This window comes from Pholis gunnellus (assembly GCF_910591455.1).
Source record: "Pholis gunnellus genome assembly, chromosome: 15".
NCBI classification, from domain to species: domain Eukaryota; kingdom Metazoa; phylum Chordata; class Actinopteri; order Perciformes; family Pholidae; genus Pholis; species Pholis gunnellus.
Window position 1 is genome coordinate 14586943 of NC_136542.1, and position 18727 is coordinate 14605669.

General features: G+C 45.6%; 1 protein-coding gene across 5 annotated transcripts in view; it reads right to left on the reverse strand.

The window, feature by feature from the left end:
* arid1b (AT-rich interactive domain 1B) overlaps positions 1 to 18727 on the reverse strand; it is a 161784-nt gene that overhangs the window by 134168 nt on the left and 8889 nt on the right. For all 5 annotated transcript variants that reach the window (XM_079174873.1, XM_079174872.1, XM_079174871.1 and 2 more), the window contains exon 2: positions 2978 to 3181. In XM_079174873.1, the coding sequence (XP_079030999.1) occupies positions 2978 to 3181 (204 nt within the window). The remainder of the gene's footprint in view (positions 1 to 2977; positions 3182 to 18727) is intronic.

Here is an 18727-nt window from a genome sequence, read left to right on the forward strand (position 1 = left end):
GTTGTGTTTGGTAAAGGAGCCCTTTAGGGTAAGTAACACATAAAAACCTTCTATTAAAAATTGAATCACCTATTCAGGTGTAATTAAAATAATTGCAAGTGGATCCATAACGTACTGTATATCTAACAAAGACACATTTTGAGTCTTCTGAAAAGGACGGAGGTTCGCCCCTACATATCCTGTATTCAAATGCCTCCAACGGATGAAATATATGTATTGCTGTGGAGTTCATATTTAATACGAGTGGGGCTTATTTTTAGCCGGCTTTAATCATAATAATGGCAGTCAAAGAGAACCTTTTGTTCCTCAGCTAAACCCCCCCCCCCCCCCCCCCCCCACACACACACACACACACACACACACACACACACACACACACTCACAGTCACTCAGTCCCAGGGAAATCACAGAGATAGACGTACACACACACACATATCTTTGTTGACGTCACGTTGCCTGGCAACATCCCAGCATGCTTGGCTGTGACAAGCTGAGGTCTCAGCCCCGAAGCGCAATGCATCATGGGGGACCGTGAGTGCCGCGTCTTACATCACCCACAATCCCCCATGCTGATGCAGCCACAGTCAAGATGGTGAGAGTGATCTTTGCAGCTGATCCTGAGGCAGTGTTTTTTAACATCTGAGGTTAAGGAAGAGGGTGGGGTGGCCAATTTATCCTCCTCCAAACACAGCTGCTATCATGTCCATCTTAACTGCATTTGGTGCATCTTTTGATACGTAATAAACAGTCACTTTAAGACTGGATGTACAGTACATTTTGCAGGACGCATCTGGGGCGATAATTCTTAGCCCTCCCCGCTCCTCCCCGATCAGACCCCTGACCGCTTTTCAGTAGGTGAGGCTCATTACGCTCGTGTGAGAGTGTGGAATTAAACCTCCTCCTCCGAACTCATTACTGTGAGCTAGATTTCACCGGCTGCAGATCGGCAATGCGGTGGTGCTGCTTTTAAAGCCAGAGCCAGATAATTAGAAACTTTAGAAGCACATTTCCCATGGCTATAGCCAGAGTGAACAACTAATTCTATTTGAACTAATTACCTTCCATAGCGCTTCGTTCGGGCTATGTAATACGCCCGAGGATTTCATCACAAAGCAGTACCAGGGATGTATTTTTGTGCGCGTTACTGTCTGTACGTCATTATGTGTCGGCATTACTCTCTGTGCACAGCCTGTCTTCACGTAGTCGCCGGCCCTCCCTCCCAAGTGTGTGTTTTTCAAACTGCAAAGACCCTCTGAGCATGCTCAATAATGCGTGTTTGTGGAGCGTGTTGACATCATCAAGATGCGTCAGGTTGGGTGATGAAGTCTATCACGAAGTCTTCCTGTTCGGACTGCAGAGCACAATGTCACCAGTGAGAGAAGGAAATGTGATGGAGTAAATTGTGGAGCAAGACACTGAACTTTCTGGCAATTAATGTGATTTTTATTCTTCTTTTTTTTCATAATAAGTTCTAGCTTCAAGCTACACCTTTTCGGCCATTACTCATTATGGTATTGTAGCTTTTGAAGCTGTTCATTTGACTATTTATTCATTTATTGTACCAATTATATATATTTAACTATGCAATCATTATTATTTTTATTATTATTATTCTCATTATCGTTATTATTACAAACACACATCGCCTGCAATAGTAAAAACCCACACACAAATGAATACATTAATAAAATGTGACAAAGCTCCTCCAACGCCACAAAAGACATTCGACAACAGCTGTATAATGTTGTTTTCCCTATTATGTGTGAACTAATCTTCATTTGTAAAAATCCACGTAGCATCCCTTTTATTCTTTGTGCACCTCTCAGTCTACCTAATTGTTAATGTCATCTCCATCCTCATGTTTTTTTTATTTTAAATACTAAATATAAATCTTTATTGCATACGTGAAAATTGTAAGCGAGTCTTATCTGAATATAAATATACTTCGCACCAATTTTCTCTGCTACTGCATGTATGCACATATTTTAAGACGATGTAGGAAGGCTGTCTATCAGTCCATCTGCTTCCCTCCTTCTCTCTCTCTCTAGTCTTGCTATGTGAGGAAGCTCGCTCGCCCCAATAAGAGGTGTCCAAGTCCAGCTCAACAGACCAGACTGACTAAATATAGCAGGCAGTGACAGCAGGGGACCCCCCCCCCCCCCCCTCCTCTCGCTGTGGCGCTCAGCAGTGCTGTTTCAATACAAACCACACTGATGGAACTAGAATGTCACACAAACACGCAGAAGAAGTTTGCTTTCTGCCAGAGCATTTGGGGTACCCATATCATGATCAATGCAAAACCATATATTTAGCCCACACAGAGTAACGCACATACATACTTCCTCTGTCTTTCTCCTTCCAACACACACACACACACACACACACACACCCATCCAGCCCAAATGAGATTCACTTAGGACTCAATAAAGCAGACAGAAGCCCTATTGTTTCCAACACAGGCCTATTGCGTCGCACAGAGAGACTGTGACGTGGGCCGGCTGTGTCGCATCTATGTTTACTACACAGAGAGCATTCCACAAACACACAATTAAAGAGACGTAACACGCACAATCAAAATCAAACAAGCATGCGCACACACACATACAAGCACAGAAGCATACAGAAAATACATAATCAAGCATTCAAGCGCTCCATCAAAACAAGCATGAAGAATGAACACGTACAAACCACACGTACGCAGCATCAAACCCATCTTGCTCCAGTGGGACTCTAATGGGGGAACTGAGTGATGAACGGGAGTGACACCACCACATGCCAGGGTGTGAGATGTTCTGCCTGGTATTTTAGGCTGCTTCTCAAAATGAACATGCCAAGCCTTCGGGGGGGGAACCGGTGGAGGATGTTCACCATGTCCAACAGTAATATGGCTTATAACACCAGCTACAATATCTGGATCGGCACTGCAGAGCTGAGGGGGCTGACTCATTCGTGAATTACACACAGTTTGTTGACATACCTGCTGTTGAGGATACTGCATCCCGCCCATGCCCATTTGGCCCCTCCCCTGCATGCTCATTGGATATCTGTGTGGAGGAGGTGATGTGTATGGCTGGCTAGGAGGGTAAGGCCCGCCCCCTGGCTGCTGTGGGGTGGAGTAAGGATTGTTGGCCATGCCGTACAGCTGCGAGCGCTTCATAGCCATGAAGTCCATGGAGGACACCTGCGGAGGGGAAAAAGAGGGATTAATGTTATGTCGTCAGCATTTCTTTCCTGGCTACTATCTTACGGTCGTTCACGACGGTGCATTGTGATTGGCTGAGAGTCACGCAAAGAAATTCATCCAGCATAGGCCATGTTGGACGGAAGTCCACTTAGCGCACACACGCCAAACCACAGGCACCGTTGATTTATATTATAACTGCACAGCAAGTGGAAGCCTTAAATTAATGTCTACAGGTCCTAAATGAACTACAACTGGAAGTAAGTAAGCAAAGACGCTTATTGCATAGCTATCGAGAGCAAACTTTGCTGGAGGAGGGCCAACATATAACGATTTAATTAAAACCTAAAGATTGTCTCTGTGTTTTAATGTCTGAAAGGGTTTTGAAAGTGTTGTAAATGTTGTTTAAAGTGATGGGAAGCAATAGCAATAAAAACTCTATGGCCTCGTTCCCACAACCACAGCCCAGCAGTGCCAGTAATCGGCGTACAGCGCTGCCGCTCGCTCGCTTGTTTGCATGTTGTTGCTTCAAGAAAAAGAAAAAAAAAAACTGGCAGAAACACTGATAACTACATTTGAGTTCACGCTCTATCTGAATTCAAAATAGGAGAACGAGTGAGGGTTGAGAGTCTGGCCGGGACTCAAACACCGCATTACAATTGTGACGAAGGCATTTCACGTTTGCAAGTTTGAATCCCAGGAGGGAATTCGGGGCAGTGGAGCAGTCAAAAGTACCTGCTCTCCAAAGCTACACCTTGGGAGCTGGCTTCTTAAACACACAAAACAAAAATCAAAGAGAAGATAGAGAGGGTGTCAAGGGTGATTTATTCCGTTGTAAGTATTTCAGAGCCTTTTCAGAGGTTGTATGGGTCTCAGTGAGCCATTGGAAAATTCCGGTACAGTGCGTCAGGCTAATGCTAATCCATCACCCGTAGCGGCGTGTTTGTCTGTCTGCTGGGCAGATAATGTGGACTTCTTCTATCTTCCCTCTCTCCTCTCATGCTTTCTCCCTTTTGTCTCCGCCGTGCAGGATCATGTGTGATTTATGACATTTTGTTCCTACTGTTTCTTACACACACACACACACACACTTTCACTTCTCCTCTCTCATCTCCAAATAACTCCCCCCCCCCCCCTCCTCCCTCCTCAGTTCCCTCTCCTCTTCCCAACTCAATATCACCTCGTCTAGTGTGGAGGAGAAATTGCTGTTGCCTCATATTGCCAGGCTAATATCAAGAAGACATGTCAGGGGATGGCAGCACTTTATTCAGCAGGTTACGTGCGGACGGTTACGGCGCTCTAGCTTTAAAGTGGTTTTGTCTACTGAGGCATGTGCGTGGAGTACATTGGACTATTTCACAGAGTGCAGAGGAAAAAGAGAGGGAGTGTGTTATGGTAGGGAGAGAGAGGGAGAAAGAAAGCCAGAGAGAGAGAGAGAGCAATGAGTACTCTACGGTGTCTAAAAGTTGTTTCACCACAGCGTGGAGGTATGTGGGTGTGTGTGAGGAGAAGGGGTTACCCCTGCATCACAGAGATTTAGAAATCCACGTGTGTGTGTTAATGCGTGTTTGCGGTCCAGCTCACATACTCTACTCTTTACTTTGCCCTCCTTCATGTTTGAAACTACTAATAAGTAAAGCATTCCCTGCGTTGCCGAAGCAAAAGTCACAGAGTGCACCAGCTATAGTACTGATCTAAAATGAAAAATGTAACCAGCGCACAAAACTGACATCTCATCTGACAAAATGATTGCCAGCACTAGAGTGAAGCACATTAGGGAATAATTAAAGTTGTGAGCCACTGTGGTTTGAAACACGTATAAAAATGTTTTTGATAGAAAAATCATTTGTATTTTTGAAATACTGATGGATGAACTTCAAGTTCAAAAAGCTAAATTTGTTCCTTATTATTTGTCCCGGCTCCTTATCGTTCAGTAAGATGAAGAGACTGAGCAGGAACGAGAGCCATCTAATAACTTCATTCAGGCTGCAACTGAAATAGATGTAGTCCTTTAGTGCGTCTGAGCTGAGCTGAGCATTGTACTTAAACCAACTGAATATCAAAGGAGAGATTTGCTTAAGAGTGTCTTATTAAACTGACTCTGGTCATACGCTTCTAATGCAGCAATAATGGTGTTTTCTCAAGAGCGGAGGGCAACACATGACCTGTTAAATGCTTGTACTCTCAGAACACGCCGCGAGCCAGACACACAGGTCCACTAAGCAATATCTGCAGCGAAAGGGCGACGCTCTCCAGTTTTTGAAAATCCAGGGCACTGTGCCACCCATGATATGGGACACACACCCCCCTCCCCCCCCCCAGCTCCATCCAGTTCCCCAATCCATCTCGAGAGGTCCTCCGTTTGCCAAAAATGCTGAGCGCAACACAAGTAAATCCCCTCACACGGCTGCCAAGTGTAAACACACGCTTATAAACTGCTGCCCTTTATAAAAGGCACTGGTCACAGAACATAACTTCAGAGTTTTGGGAGCTGAGAAGTGGACGCTGGATTAAATACACACACACACACACACACACACACACACACACGCTCGTGCACAGAAAGGTGTATTAGCAGAATCCTGCACTGGCTCTCACTGTTGATCTCTCTCATCCCTCACCCACTCTTGTGGGAAATTCTCAAATAAAACAGCCACAATAAAATGATATAGAGCTATCTAATACATTGGTCCATCTTCCACACATGGCATTATCCACACCTGTCCACTGAGGCAAAAAAAAAAAATTGGGTATTCTCCGCCTCCCCAAGTGGAGCCTCATATCTGCTCTCATGACAAGTTCCACTAAATGAGATTTCAGCCCACTGCAGCCTTTTTCTAGAGATATGCCACCATTTCCCTCACACCACCAGGCATAAAAAAAAAAGACAACAATTCTTGACAAATTGAAAGATTATTTTTTTTTCCCCTACCCTCAGAGAAATGGCTGTACTTAGGAAAAAAAAAATTATGAATATGACACGTAGTGAATCGTGTTTGCGCCAGAAGGGACAGCAGATAAAAAACTGGAGGGAATACGCAGAAATTGTTTTTTTTTTATTCTCTTCAAATGTGTTTTTCACTTTTGTTCATCTGGGTATGCCATTCAATGGAGGAGGGGGAGGAGGCATGGGAGACAATAGTAATTCAACTGCTAAATTTAAAATTCAATTTATGAACTCCTCTCCAGCGCTGACTTTCGTGAGCTTTTTTTTTTTTTTTTTTTTTTTTTTTGCAAAACAAAGCCATTAAAACAGAACATGGGTGAAATTACTGTGGGGTGAAACCTGCTAAATTGCTTTTCTGAGCTCAATCGACAACATTTTTATGTTGCAAAAAATGATTGTATTTTTTCTCGCTTTAATGTGCTAAGTTGTTAATCAGAAAGAGACAAAACGCTCGACACAAAAGGCCTGGATATGTGGATTATGAGACGCACACTGGGATCAAACAAACATAAAACAATATTGGTAAACGGTTATTATTCCAATTGCATTTTGAAAGCGGGAATTCTTTTTAAAAATCTTCTGATTTATCGGCCGTGGTGAGTGAACGTTTCGAACAGGGCTGACACACACACACACACACGCACACACTCTTACACACTGTGTCCCTGTGGCTATTGCTAGCCTTGTCCTTCACACCAGATGACCAAATCATCACCTGTCTGCATCAGCCCTTCGTTTCAGTTATTTACGACACACAGAGGAAGCGGTGTGGTAACAATACAGTGAGACCAGTGTTGCTACGTTTCAGCCTTTAGTATTTCCACTAAAACCCACTGTGGTTTATTTCTGACTCAAAAGCCTGGTGGTCTTCATGCTACCAACACTGTAATAAAAGATGTTCCTTCATATGTTCTTTATGGACTACAAGCTGCTTTATTGAGCGGCGGCTACTTCAGAAATAGTTTGAACCTCGAAAGAGCAGTTGAGTGAACTATTATGATCCGTTAAATCACCTGGTGGTTTAATGCTGTCTGGAACAACAGATTTTTTTCTTGTTGGATAGGCATCGGTTCCTAAAAAAGACATCTCAGGCCCGAACAGCTACAGTGAGTATTGGGGCTCTAAAGCTCATCGTAGCTTTGATACTCCCGAGTCTCCAGTCGGATGTACTCTGCAAAAATAGCAGGAATTATATCTTTCACCTATTATATTATAAAAAACCTATTTGGCACTGGTGCAAATTAGTGCCATGTGAAAATGGTTCTGAATATAACCATAGAGAAACGCATCAAACCTGATTATGTATGAAAATTAGCCCCGAGATGCCTTTTTGGTATTGATTATCTTCTCTTTTTCTTGGAAGGCCTAATGCCGAATGCCAGCTTTTATACCTGTGTAATGAAACCATTTTAGCCCGTGTGCATTTTGTGAGGAGAAACAAATAAGGATAATTATTGTCAACAGATCCTCTTTATGCTCTGTGCCGCCCGCGTCTGTCTCTGGAGAGTCAACATGCTGCAGCCAGAGCTGGGCGGTCTGCCGGGACAATCAGCCTTGTCTTTTATGTGTTTTATTTATACCATGCAGCAGAGCACTCTCCAATTCCTATTACACTACGGGGCCCGGCGATGCCTCGGCCTCCTGAAGGAAGCTCCGGGCTTGAAACCCTCTGCATCTGGGCCTACTGTTGCAAACAGAGGAAGAATGGAAAAAGGGTTGAAAGCGGAAAAGATGGGAGAGGAGGAGAGGAGGAGAGGGGGGGAGCGAGAAAGAGGAGAAGAGAGACTGCAGCAGTGGGCGAGTACAGATCGAGTTCCATATTAATGTGTGCAAATTCCCCCGCTCCTGCTGACTAAGATTAGAAAAATTAATTTCATGGATGCAGAGACAATACTGATGTCATCAAGCGGAGAGGAGAGGAGCAGCGCGCTGTTAACTCCTCCCTCCCCGGCCCCCATGAGGAATAGATCACTCTTTAGTATCGGCCCATCACTTCATTTCACTGGCAGGATTCAAGCAAGTTAACTCAGTACTAAACGCCGGCAACAACACACAGCACTTAGCCTTGACGGATCTTTCCTATCAAGTTCCCCCCCCCCCCCCCCATCCTGAAGAACAGAACTTATCATGTAAGTGTGTAGTGGAGCCGAGCTGTGTGCACGGCTGCGTTCCCGCGTGAATGCTGCATCGCTAAGACGACCAAAAAATTCAGTGAATTATGTCTTGAAACACAATCTCGTCCTGCATCTGAGCACGCACGCCTTGTTAGCAAAAAGTCTGGTAACGAATGACAAGAGAGTGAAGAGCAGCGCCGGTCCGCGGGGAGCTGGACAGAGCCAGACCGCCTTCCCTCGGCCCACTATGCCTGGACGGCACGGGCAGCTAGGCATGGCGAGCAAAGAGATGCATTAAAATGATCAGAGGAGAGGTGCAGGGAGTGACAGCCGTAAAGGAGATGGGGACGGGGACGGGGGGGGGGGATGTACGTGTACACACTGTACATTTTGGCAATGATGATGTGCGTTGAGAAAGAAAGGCAGACAGAGAGAAGCCAGATAAGAGGATGTTGTTATGCGGCCGACCAGCGTGCTTTTGTGTCTGGCGCAATGCACATAATTGCTCACTCTCCTGCGTCCTCGTCGGAGCCGTTGATCGGTGTGCCCTCTGCGATTGACACCAATATTTACACCACACACAAACACACACACACACACACACACACACACACACACACACACACGTCAGGGTGCTCAGAAACACACATACACCCCTTCCAACCCCCTCCCGTGTGCATGAGGCAAAGTTCCCGAGCGTTTGGTTCGTCACGGCCCGGCACAAAGACGTCATTAAGTGAGGGGAGGAGGGGGGATGGAAGAGAGGAGAAGGCAGAGAGGAGGGAGGACGGGTGCAGGAGAAGGAGAGAGGCTGCTTCATCTGTCTCAAGTGAGATTGGGGTCGCAGGGTCGCCGGAGCCCTTTTCCCTCGCCGAGACTGAGAGCGAAAGAAGCGGCAGGGAGAGAGAGAGAGAGAGAGAGAGAGAGAGAGAGAGAGAGAGAGAGAGAGAGAGAGAGACAGAGAAAAAGAGAAAACCTCAATGACAAAACGAGATGCGGCTGACATGCCTGCGACACGCCATTAGAGGACGATAACAAACAAAATGCAATCGTCTACATACAGTAGAGAGGAAGCACGTGTGGAAGAACACAGACCGCAAATTTCAGTCAGATCTACTGCCAGGAAGCAGTTTTCCACTACATAACAAGGAGTGTAAAACTCCAGGTTCTCGTTAGAGAATAAGCTTTTTCTAAGCAACATATTTTTTGTGTTTTTCAAGTCTGGTCAGGGAACAAAAATTCTCATTCTTTCTCTTCTAACACATTCATAGTTTTTTTTTTCATGTGCTGAGCATGTGTTTTTAAATCATCTGACAAACTTTGCTACAAATCAGCAGTGTTCCCCCCTTGAAAAAGTTTCTGGCTGGGTAGAAAATCACTTGAAAAGCCTCCAGGTGAGACCGCGTGGCAGTACAACTATTGCTTTGAAACCAATGCAAATTAAACGCTTTCAGGAAATAGGGACGGCGCCTCTTGCAGCGCTGCTTGCCTATTTTCCTAGAATGGTTTTCTGATGTGAAGGAGGGTGAGCCTTGCTACATGCATTCCCAGTCTCTTTTTTTGTTTGTCTCTCGGCCCTGTGTGTTTCCTGCCGGCCGTGACCCTGGGACAGTGGAGGGCCGCTGAAATGGGCCTGTTTCATCAAAAGGCCGTGGTGGAACGAGAGGAATGCTCTGCTCTCTAACTTCCCCCAGCCTGCAGAACCCCACGGAGAGACGCCGTTACACAACCAAATGAAAGAAAGAAGGAAAAAAAGGGGGCAGGAGGGAGGAAAAATAACAATAACTCCATCTGCCCCAAAGAGGGAGAGCAGGCTATTTGAGTAAATGTGCTGCCCTTTTGCTTCCCACGTCTCCCGGCGCCGAGCCCGAAATGCGGTTATTAAATATGCAGGCTAGATTTCCCCCTTATTCAAGGAAATCACCACATTTGCTAATAGAATGGTATTGGAGAGGAACTGCGTTTCTACAGCTTGGATAATTATGAACGAGGTCCCGTATCGCCAAGTGTGTTTATGAATTAGCAATGGTTATTCATGATATTGTGCTCAGAGTAGGGTGAAAATACATAAGTGAATACTAAGCGAACAGACCAACAGAAACGATGCTAAAGGGTCCTGAGGGGGCTTTCTCTGCCATCCATTAGTCTTCCCTGTAAGGCAAAGCTTAACGAGCTCCTCAGGCTGGGAGTCTGGCCATTGAGGGAGAGGGAGCAGAGTAAATTATGAATGCGAAAGCTCCAGCCAAAGCAAGACCACAATAAGCCCCCGTCCCTGTTATTTAGCTCTTTTCCTCCTTGATTATGTTCGGCGATCCTGAAACACAGGTGAAGTATTCCAGTTTTTTGAAAAGTCTTTCATCGAGGAATTAATAAATAGTAAAAAAATACTGTTTCTATAAAAAGCAAGTTGTCAAACTAGGTCATACCCGTGGTGCGGTTAAAGAGGCTCCCCACCAAAAACAAGGATTTACATTCAGGCTGTTTGTTTTGGAGCACTGCCCATTCCTCCAGGGTGAAACCATCCGTGTGTCACCTGCGGGTGATCCATCACTTAAAAAACAAAAACAGAAATAACAAACAGATATCCTGACCTTCCTTCCTCAGGCGGATATTAGATACTCATTAAAAGTCACCTGAAACAATTTGAACCAAATTGATTTCATTATCGGACTCGGCACGACACACCAGGCCCCCGCGTCTGATAGCTCAGCGGGAAATTTACAAAGTTAATTAGAAAAAAATTGATTTTCATATTATTAGAATTTTTTTTTCTCCCTCCGCTTTACTTTATGTCACTTTACCGTCGTAAAGTGACACGGAGAGGGGCTTGTTGACGCGCGCGGGGGGCGGCGAGGTTCAGTGTGAATGGGAAACACAGCAGGTTAGAGGCTTGAACATTGTAAGTGGAACCAGAAAATGTATTCCAGTTTTCAGTGGTAATAGAACAGTGTGTGTGTGTGTGTGTGTGTGTGTGTGTGTGTGTGTGTGTGTGTGTGTGTGTGTGTGTGGTTTTGACAGCTTGTGTAATAGCATGTTAAGGTAGTGTTTGCTCCCCCCTAACCCCGACACACCAATATCTCTTCACCTCTTGCATACATACACTCAAACACACACTCCACCACCACACCTCAGTATAATAGTCACAGCAGCAGCAGCAGCAGACGTGGCCATAATTTTCCTCATGTAATGAATGTGAGCCTCCACTCTTCCACCCCGCTGTGAAGGCTTCCCTAGAAATGGGCTCCTTGACCTGGGTTAGGGGCCCTGGAAATAGGCTCCCCCCCCCTCCCCGCAGCCCCTCCAGGTCACCCTTCGGGAGGGCCCCAGGCTCTGGGAGCCCGGGCCAGGCCTCCCATCTCCAGGGCCCTGACTGGGAATCAATCACCGAAGCTGGGTGGGAACATGAGGTGGGGGAGCTGGGTCGATCAATGAGAGAGAGAGCCTTGTGGGAGCCTGACTGCACATACACACTTCTGACTCACACTTAACTCCACCATTCCATCCCATTATTGCTATGCCCCGGGGCATCTATGTTTACGGTGGACTGGAGTGTGCCAGTCCATATAAATAACGTATGACTGAGAAAATCAAGTGATATTTGCTATTAAAAGGGCCTTAATTAGACATGATCACGCTGAAAATGATTGCGACGGTGCATATCTCCTGTTTAGTATCCGTCATTTTCATCAGCCTCATATATTTTACCACTATAGTGAGAAAAGAAAATCAAACTATAGCGTTTAGTAACAGTGCAACCACGCACTGTATCTTAATTGGAGCAGACCCATAGACATGTATAGCCTGAATAAGAACCCTGATCATGAGTTGTTACACACACACTGAACTTTGACCGACCTATGTTCAGGTTTTTATTAAAGGCCAGGCATATTAAAAGGGATGCACATATTTCCCGGGAGAGGCCACGGATCCTTTTGCGGCAACACACACATTTCACCATGTGTCTGATTCTGTGGCGTGCATGCGTCTGTGAGTATTTATTATATGCAGTACAACGTATTGTTTGTGGATATGAAAGTGTGTGTGTGTGTGTGTATGTATGGACCCACACACACACACACACAGTCACAGACATCAGTATATTAACCAACTGTAAATGCACAGTGTGTCTATGAATGTCTGCCAGGATCAGGAAAACATGTGCATAAGTATTTTGTGTGTGTGTGTGTGTGAATGTGTGATCAGTGCGTACCATCTGTGTCCAGATGTTGCGTAGAGAGCAGGCTGCGTGGACAGCCAGACAGTTGGCAGGCCTTCTGACAGGCCTGTGTTCCTTATTGATAGAGGGATCACAGACACAGAAGAGTCAGCCATGCTCAGCTAGACCACAATATTGTCCGCTCTGCTGTTATTCATCCCAGTCAGCCAGGAGAAAATGGGATGTTCTGAGCCAAGTTTATAGCTGTCAGATCTGGACCAAATAGGAGTTGAATAGGTTTCAAACATTTGGAAAACAGCATGAGGAACGTTTGATTTTTCATACAGATGCTGCCAGATTCTTGTGCCAGAGCTGAAGAATTTCATTGTATTTCATTTCTGACAAGGATGTTAATACAGATGACAATACAGCTAATGCAGTGCACTGGGTTGAACGGCAGCGAGGGCCAACATGTTGGCGGAGCGGTTTGACTGGTTTCTGTGTGTTGGTGGAGGTGAGATTGAGGCACAGTGTAGCATAACAGGAAATACAAAAGCAATTTGTCTGACTGCAACTCCCCTCTATACTTAATCCAGGAATCTCTAACTGAGCAAATACTGGATATCTGAAGCAATTAGTTATACCCACACATACAATGTCAAATTAAGCAAATTCCCCTGTTTCTAATATAGATGTTTCGCTATATTCATTCTGCCAAAAATTTCCCAAGATCATTCACATCCTTGCCACTCGTATTTAACCACGTGCGGGCCTTCTCCACGGGGCTTGTGCACACACAGAGAGGAGCAGAGGAGAGACAGCTGAGGAGAAGATAACGTTGTCGGCAGGCGGCAACCTCCGGTTGTGAAGAGTAAAGCCGATGCGGAAGTGACTTAAAACGTGCATTCTCTCTACTGGCCAGCAGGGGGGCGACTTCTCCGGGTGCAAAAAGAAGTCAGATTGTATAGAAGTCTATGAGAAAATGACTCGCCGAACTCTAGGCTTCAAAATGGCAGTCCACAAACCATGGGTCATGATGACTACGTCCACTTCTTATATACAGGCTATGGTTGTACCGGTTACAAACAGGCTCGGTAGTATACGAAGCGCAGCGTGCCGATTTGGAATATTCGGTTAAAACTGACTGGTGGTGCTGTTTTGCCCTCATTGTTAGCCGTGATGTTTGCTGGAATTGACATAATGCTGATGCGTTATGTGTTGAGTGAGCACCGTTTAAAAAAAAAAATCAGATTTTCTTTGATCTGATTTGAAGATGTGAATTTGGAAATCATGTGGATTTCAAAAAGTTACTGATAAATAGAGAAGTAAGAGGTAAAAAAGTTAGTTATACATTAAAGAAACTTTAAAGTGTTTGAGAACGTAATTTGGTGTGGTGGTTGGTAGCAGGTAGTAGCATGAATGTTTAATTGGCCCATCTGACGCCCCAAGGCAGCTAACCTAGGGGAAGCACTGCAATTACTATGACGGTAAACACTAAATGTGTTTTTTAAGCAAAGGCCTAAACTATCCTGCACATTATTGTTGCGTTTTTTTTCCAACTTTTGAGCTTTTACAAATAGCATCTGTTGACTGCCTAGTTTCCATTATTGTCTCCCTGACCTTGCACCATGTGCCATCTTTCTTCCCCGGCTCCTGCCAGAGTTATGGAGCGGGCCGACGTTTATGGAGGGCAGACCCTTTTCCCGGAGCTTTGATCCAGAAAGTTCTATTGCTCATAGTTTTGCAGGGGTCATTCAGGAGGAGCCATGTGGGCAGCAGCGTGTGTAAGTGAAAGCACATTGAGCAGCTCATTTTAAGCAGAGCCTCAGTGCGGAGGCTAGTGCAGAAGGGCCTTGGAGGACTTGAGGGGTTATAAGGTGCATGGGGTGTGTGTGTGTGTGTGTGTGTGTCTGTGAAGGCTATGGTCTACCTACTTGTAGGAAAGGAACAGATACACAGCACTAATCCATGAGGGGGGAAAAACAAAAAAAATCACAAATAAAAAAATGAAAACAAGTGCCAGAAAATATTGAATCGGAGGCCAACCCAAAATCTCATATCACAGCTCTCGTATCTGTCATCTCTCTTTCATCAAGCCCCTCCATCCCCTATACAAATTATTCATGCCAGTAGCTAAATGTATTCATACCATTCTGTTTACTTTATTACTCCACTTTTATTCTGCTCTTTTCCCCACATTTGTTTACAAGAATAAAAGCCTACTCTGACAGAATTATCCTTCTGCACAACAAAAATAAATCACAGCGCTTGCACACACATCATTCACATTCAAAGAGCACAGCTAAATTATAGATGGCCCCTTTCTCCCCAAATATGCATTTCATTAGCATTTCCTTCGCCTGTTGTCTTTTTTTTCTTCTTTTTTTTCTTTTCTTCTGCCCGCCTGCGCTCACGACCCACAGTTGTGTGTGTGTGTGTGTGTGTGTGTGTGTGTACATGACTGGAGAATTGGAACAGACTTGCAGCAAAGCAGGACGCGTCCCCTTTCCCAAGCCTAATTTAGGATTCAATTACAATACTCTTTAAAAGCGTCGACTTCGCAATTAATTATTTCAAGATTAGCCTGACAGTAATGGGCCTCCCACCGACGCCAGCCAGCACAAGACTGGCCGCCTGCACCCCAGGACCACTCTGTCTCTCCACATATATCTGTACACCCTTCTCTTTATCCCCTTCTCTACCTCTCCCCTTCACACCCTTCGCCCGCCCTTCTCTCCATCTTCCTCTCCTGAGGAAAAGAGAGAAGAGATAAATCTTCATAATCCTCACCTTCATTCCCTCCCTCTGTCCTTTCTTTTTCTACCTCCCTTCATTGCTGTGTTGGACTTTTTTTTCTTTTCTTGTTGTGTTGTATTTTTCTCCCCTTTGTTAATTTGCGTCGTGCTCTGATCTCCTCGCAATTGATATTGCTTCAGTACGGCGGGGCTGCTTTTTTTTTACGAGTCACAAGGCCCTTTCTTCCACGTCCTCCACAGTCCCCCAGGCAATGCTGACGGATGAGCCCCACGACAAAAGTGCACGCGCACATTAACACTCGCACCCGTACACATCATTTTCGCATCCACAGACGGCTGTCACCGCTGCGGCCCCGGCGTAAGCGAACAAACACGCCGCCTTCCTCCGCCTGCTTTGATTGGAGCCAAGCGAAGCATTTTTCTCTCCCCCTTCCTCTCCGCCGCCGCTGCTGCTGCTGCTTTTCCTCCCACCCTTCACACCGCCAGCACCCCTCCACCCAACCCAGATTTTTTCAAATGAATGTCATCATCCATCCCCTTTCTCCCGCCGCCGCAACCTCCCCCTTGTCACCCCCGGGCAAACCTCAGCCGGAGCCCCCGATTCTGTTTATTTAAATATTTGATATGTAAGCAGTCATAAAATAAATGTCAGAAGAGGCAAAGGGAATGGATACGCGGGGTGTGGGGAAAGAGGCCATTATGGGTAATGGTTTCTGATGTACGCCGCCGCCCCCCCCCCCCCCCCCCGCTTAACCCCACCATACAGACAAACCTGCACATGATGGAGCCGAGAGACGCCGGAGCAACAGGGGGCTAGGTGGAGCGGGGGACATGTGCAGTCTGAATGTGTTTGTGTGCCACGGGGGCAGAGATGCAACAGCTATACACACACACACACATAGTGACTCACTTGTTCGACTAGCGATATGGAAAATAGGCCCTCCCATGCACAATTGACTTCTAATACATTGTATACTCCTCAAACCATCCATTTACCAGGAATTGCAATTTCAGGGGCCCTGAAAGCAGCACTTTGCAGGCACTTTGCAAAATACCTTAAAAAAAATCTCCAGCCTCTACAAATGCTCTCTCTCACTAACTGCCAATTCTAGCATGTCTGTTAAAGTGACAACACAGCCTTGTTCGCTGGTATATTGAACATCGCTTTATTGACTTGCCAGGATTACCATGTTGGACACAAGACCCAACGCTGCCTACTGTTTAGACACCCCCACCGCCGACACCATTACAAGCACACACACAGACACACACACATCTCTCTGAGTGCATGCTCATGTGTGAGTCTACCAGCTAGTGGCCCCCAAAGGATTACACGGCTGTGACAATTTCAGACCAAGAACTGATAAAAAACGGGAGGTAGGCGGGTTGAATAAATCAAGCGCAGCCGCTGAGGAAGAGAAAGAGAGACAAAGGGAGAGTAAGAGAGTCTCTCGGTGAACAACCTTGAATTTCTCCTTGATGCCGAGATGCTGAAATACTGCGGATCAGCACAAAAAAAAAAATCCCCAATTAAGGACAAAAAAATCATCACAAAATGTTCATTAGCGCTGATGGTATATTGGCTTGGCATTTCAGGGCCTTTTAACTCTCAGACCTTTGCCTAACAAGCTCCCCGGCCGCACCAGAGGGCTGCGGGTGGGGGGGGGGGGTGACATCACATCAGAGGTCAAAAGTCAAAGAGAGGTGTTGCCGGCTGTTGACCTCCGTCACCTCTGAATGCTCAAACGGGCCGAATACCCCAATGATTTCCCCATCTGTCAGCACGCAGCAGTGCCTGCAAGTCTATACAACAACAGCTTTGCCTTACAATGTACATACCATACACACACATACATACAAAAAATAATCTATATTTAATCACCTTCACCTTTCCTAATACACAGTTTTTCCACTTATACCTAGACCTCCTCCACACACACACGCACCTTGCTCCCCTCTGCCCCCTCCAGAGTCCGGGTCAGGGTGCCCTCCAGAGCGCCTCGCCCTCTCCGCTGTTAATTACCACTAATTGGCCCCGCTCGGGTTTTTTTTTACCCCGGCTATAATGGAACCATTCATCTTTACTACTTAATGAGTAGGCACTGTAGTCACCGGGCAAGGTCACCCACAACTAGCATCCCAAAGACAGAGAGCCAGAGAGTTGGAAACAAACTGTGACGAAAAGAAAGAGGAGCGAGGGAACCGACGAGAGAGGTGAAGAATTGGTGCATGCTTGAAAACACAGATGAAAAAAAAAATCGGAAATTGTTTCCACACATGACTCTGCTTTATAATGTAGCGAATGTGTAAAAAAAAAAGTTGAGAAATGTCTGGGAGCTGTGGGAGTCTGCAGTGTCCAACGCAAACCACAACACACGCAGGGAATTTCCAAAGACAGACTAATTAAAATACCCGTTATGCGAGTATAAACAATGGAGCCCTCAAAACAACGCTGAAAGCGCAGACTCGCACAGTCAAACCGAGCTGTAAATATAAAAAAGCATTTTTCCAAAATGCAGTAAGAGCCTCTTCTCCGGCTTTTGCACACATAATTATCAAAACAATCATTCCGACCGTCAGTGCAGACTCCAGCCCCAGCGGGTGAGAGGGCAACATGTTAGCCGCCTCAACTACCATAAAAACATCTAATTAACACTGAATTGCTTTAAATATTAGTCCAATTGCTGCTTTGTATTCATTTATGTGGTGAGTCCTGGAATAAGGCAGGTTACTGCTGAAAGAATGGGCCCTTATTGCTGAAGGAAACAATAAATATAACTACACTTAGCGCAAAAATAGTGTATATTATGATCATAAAAGGCCCAGGAAAGCTATTCTCATATTCCCATACTAACTGGAGTGAATGTGTTAAGACTTTAGACTGATTCCAAAGAAAAAAAAAATTCCAAATCAAGTCTCTCTCTATCCACGGACTTTTTAGAAGTTCTCACAGTACACAACAAACTGTGGACACGTGCACCCGGGGGGCCAGCAGGTCAGACAAGACAACACTTCCCTCACATTTTGTAACTGTGTGAGCAAGGTAGGCTGTCAGCCTTTGCCTCGGGTAGAGCAGAGGAATGTTTCAGGTTCAAGCATCATACTTTGTCCCGGCGCGTCATGCCAAAATCTGACAACCAGCTATTTTCCCTCGGAAAAGTCTACCCGCCATTGTGTTGTAGACCCGCCATTCAGTCTCAAGCAGCGTAGCGGAAGCAGGCGCAGTCATGTGCTCCAGCAGCGCTGTGGCGATCAGCCCTGCATGGCAATGTTTGTAAATGGGACAGTTGTCTATGGATTATGTTAATGTGGTATTACACACTCCCCTCTGGCATGTGTCTGACATTACAGTAACCTTTGCATGTTTAGCCAACAGTAACTATGGATGTTCATTGAGTAGGGAGACACACAGACACGCACACACACAGTTGCGCGGGGAGATTAGGCGCGAACAGCAACCATCTGCTCTTGCCAACCGTATTGATATCCTTTGGAGGAATAAACACCTGAAAGAAATAAGACATTTAAACTTCAAAATAAAGTTCACTTGCGTTGTCAATATCTCATCCAGTC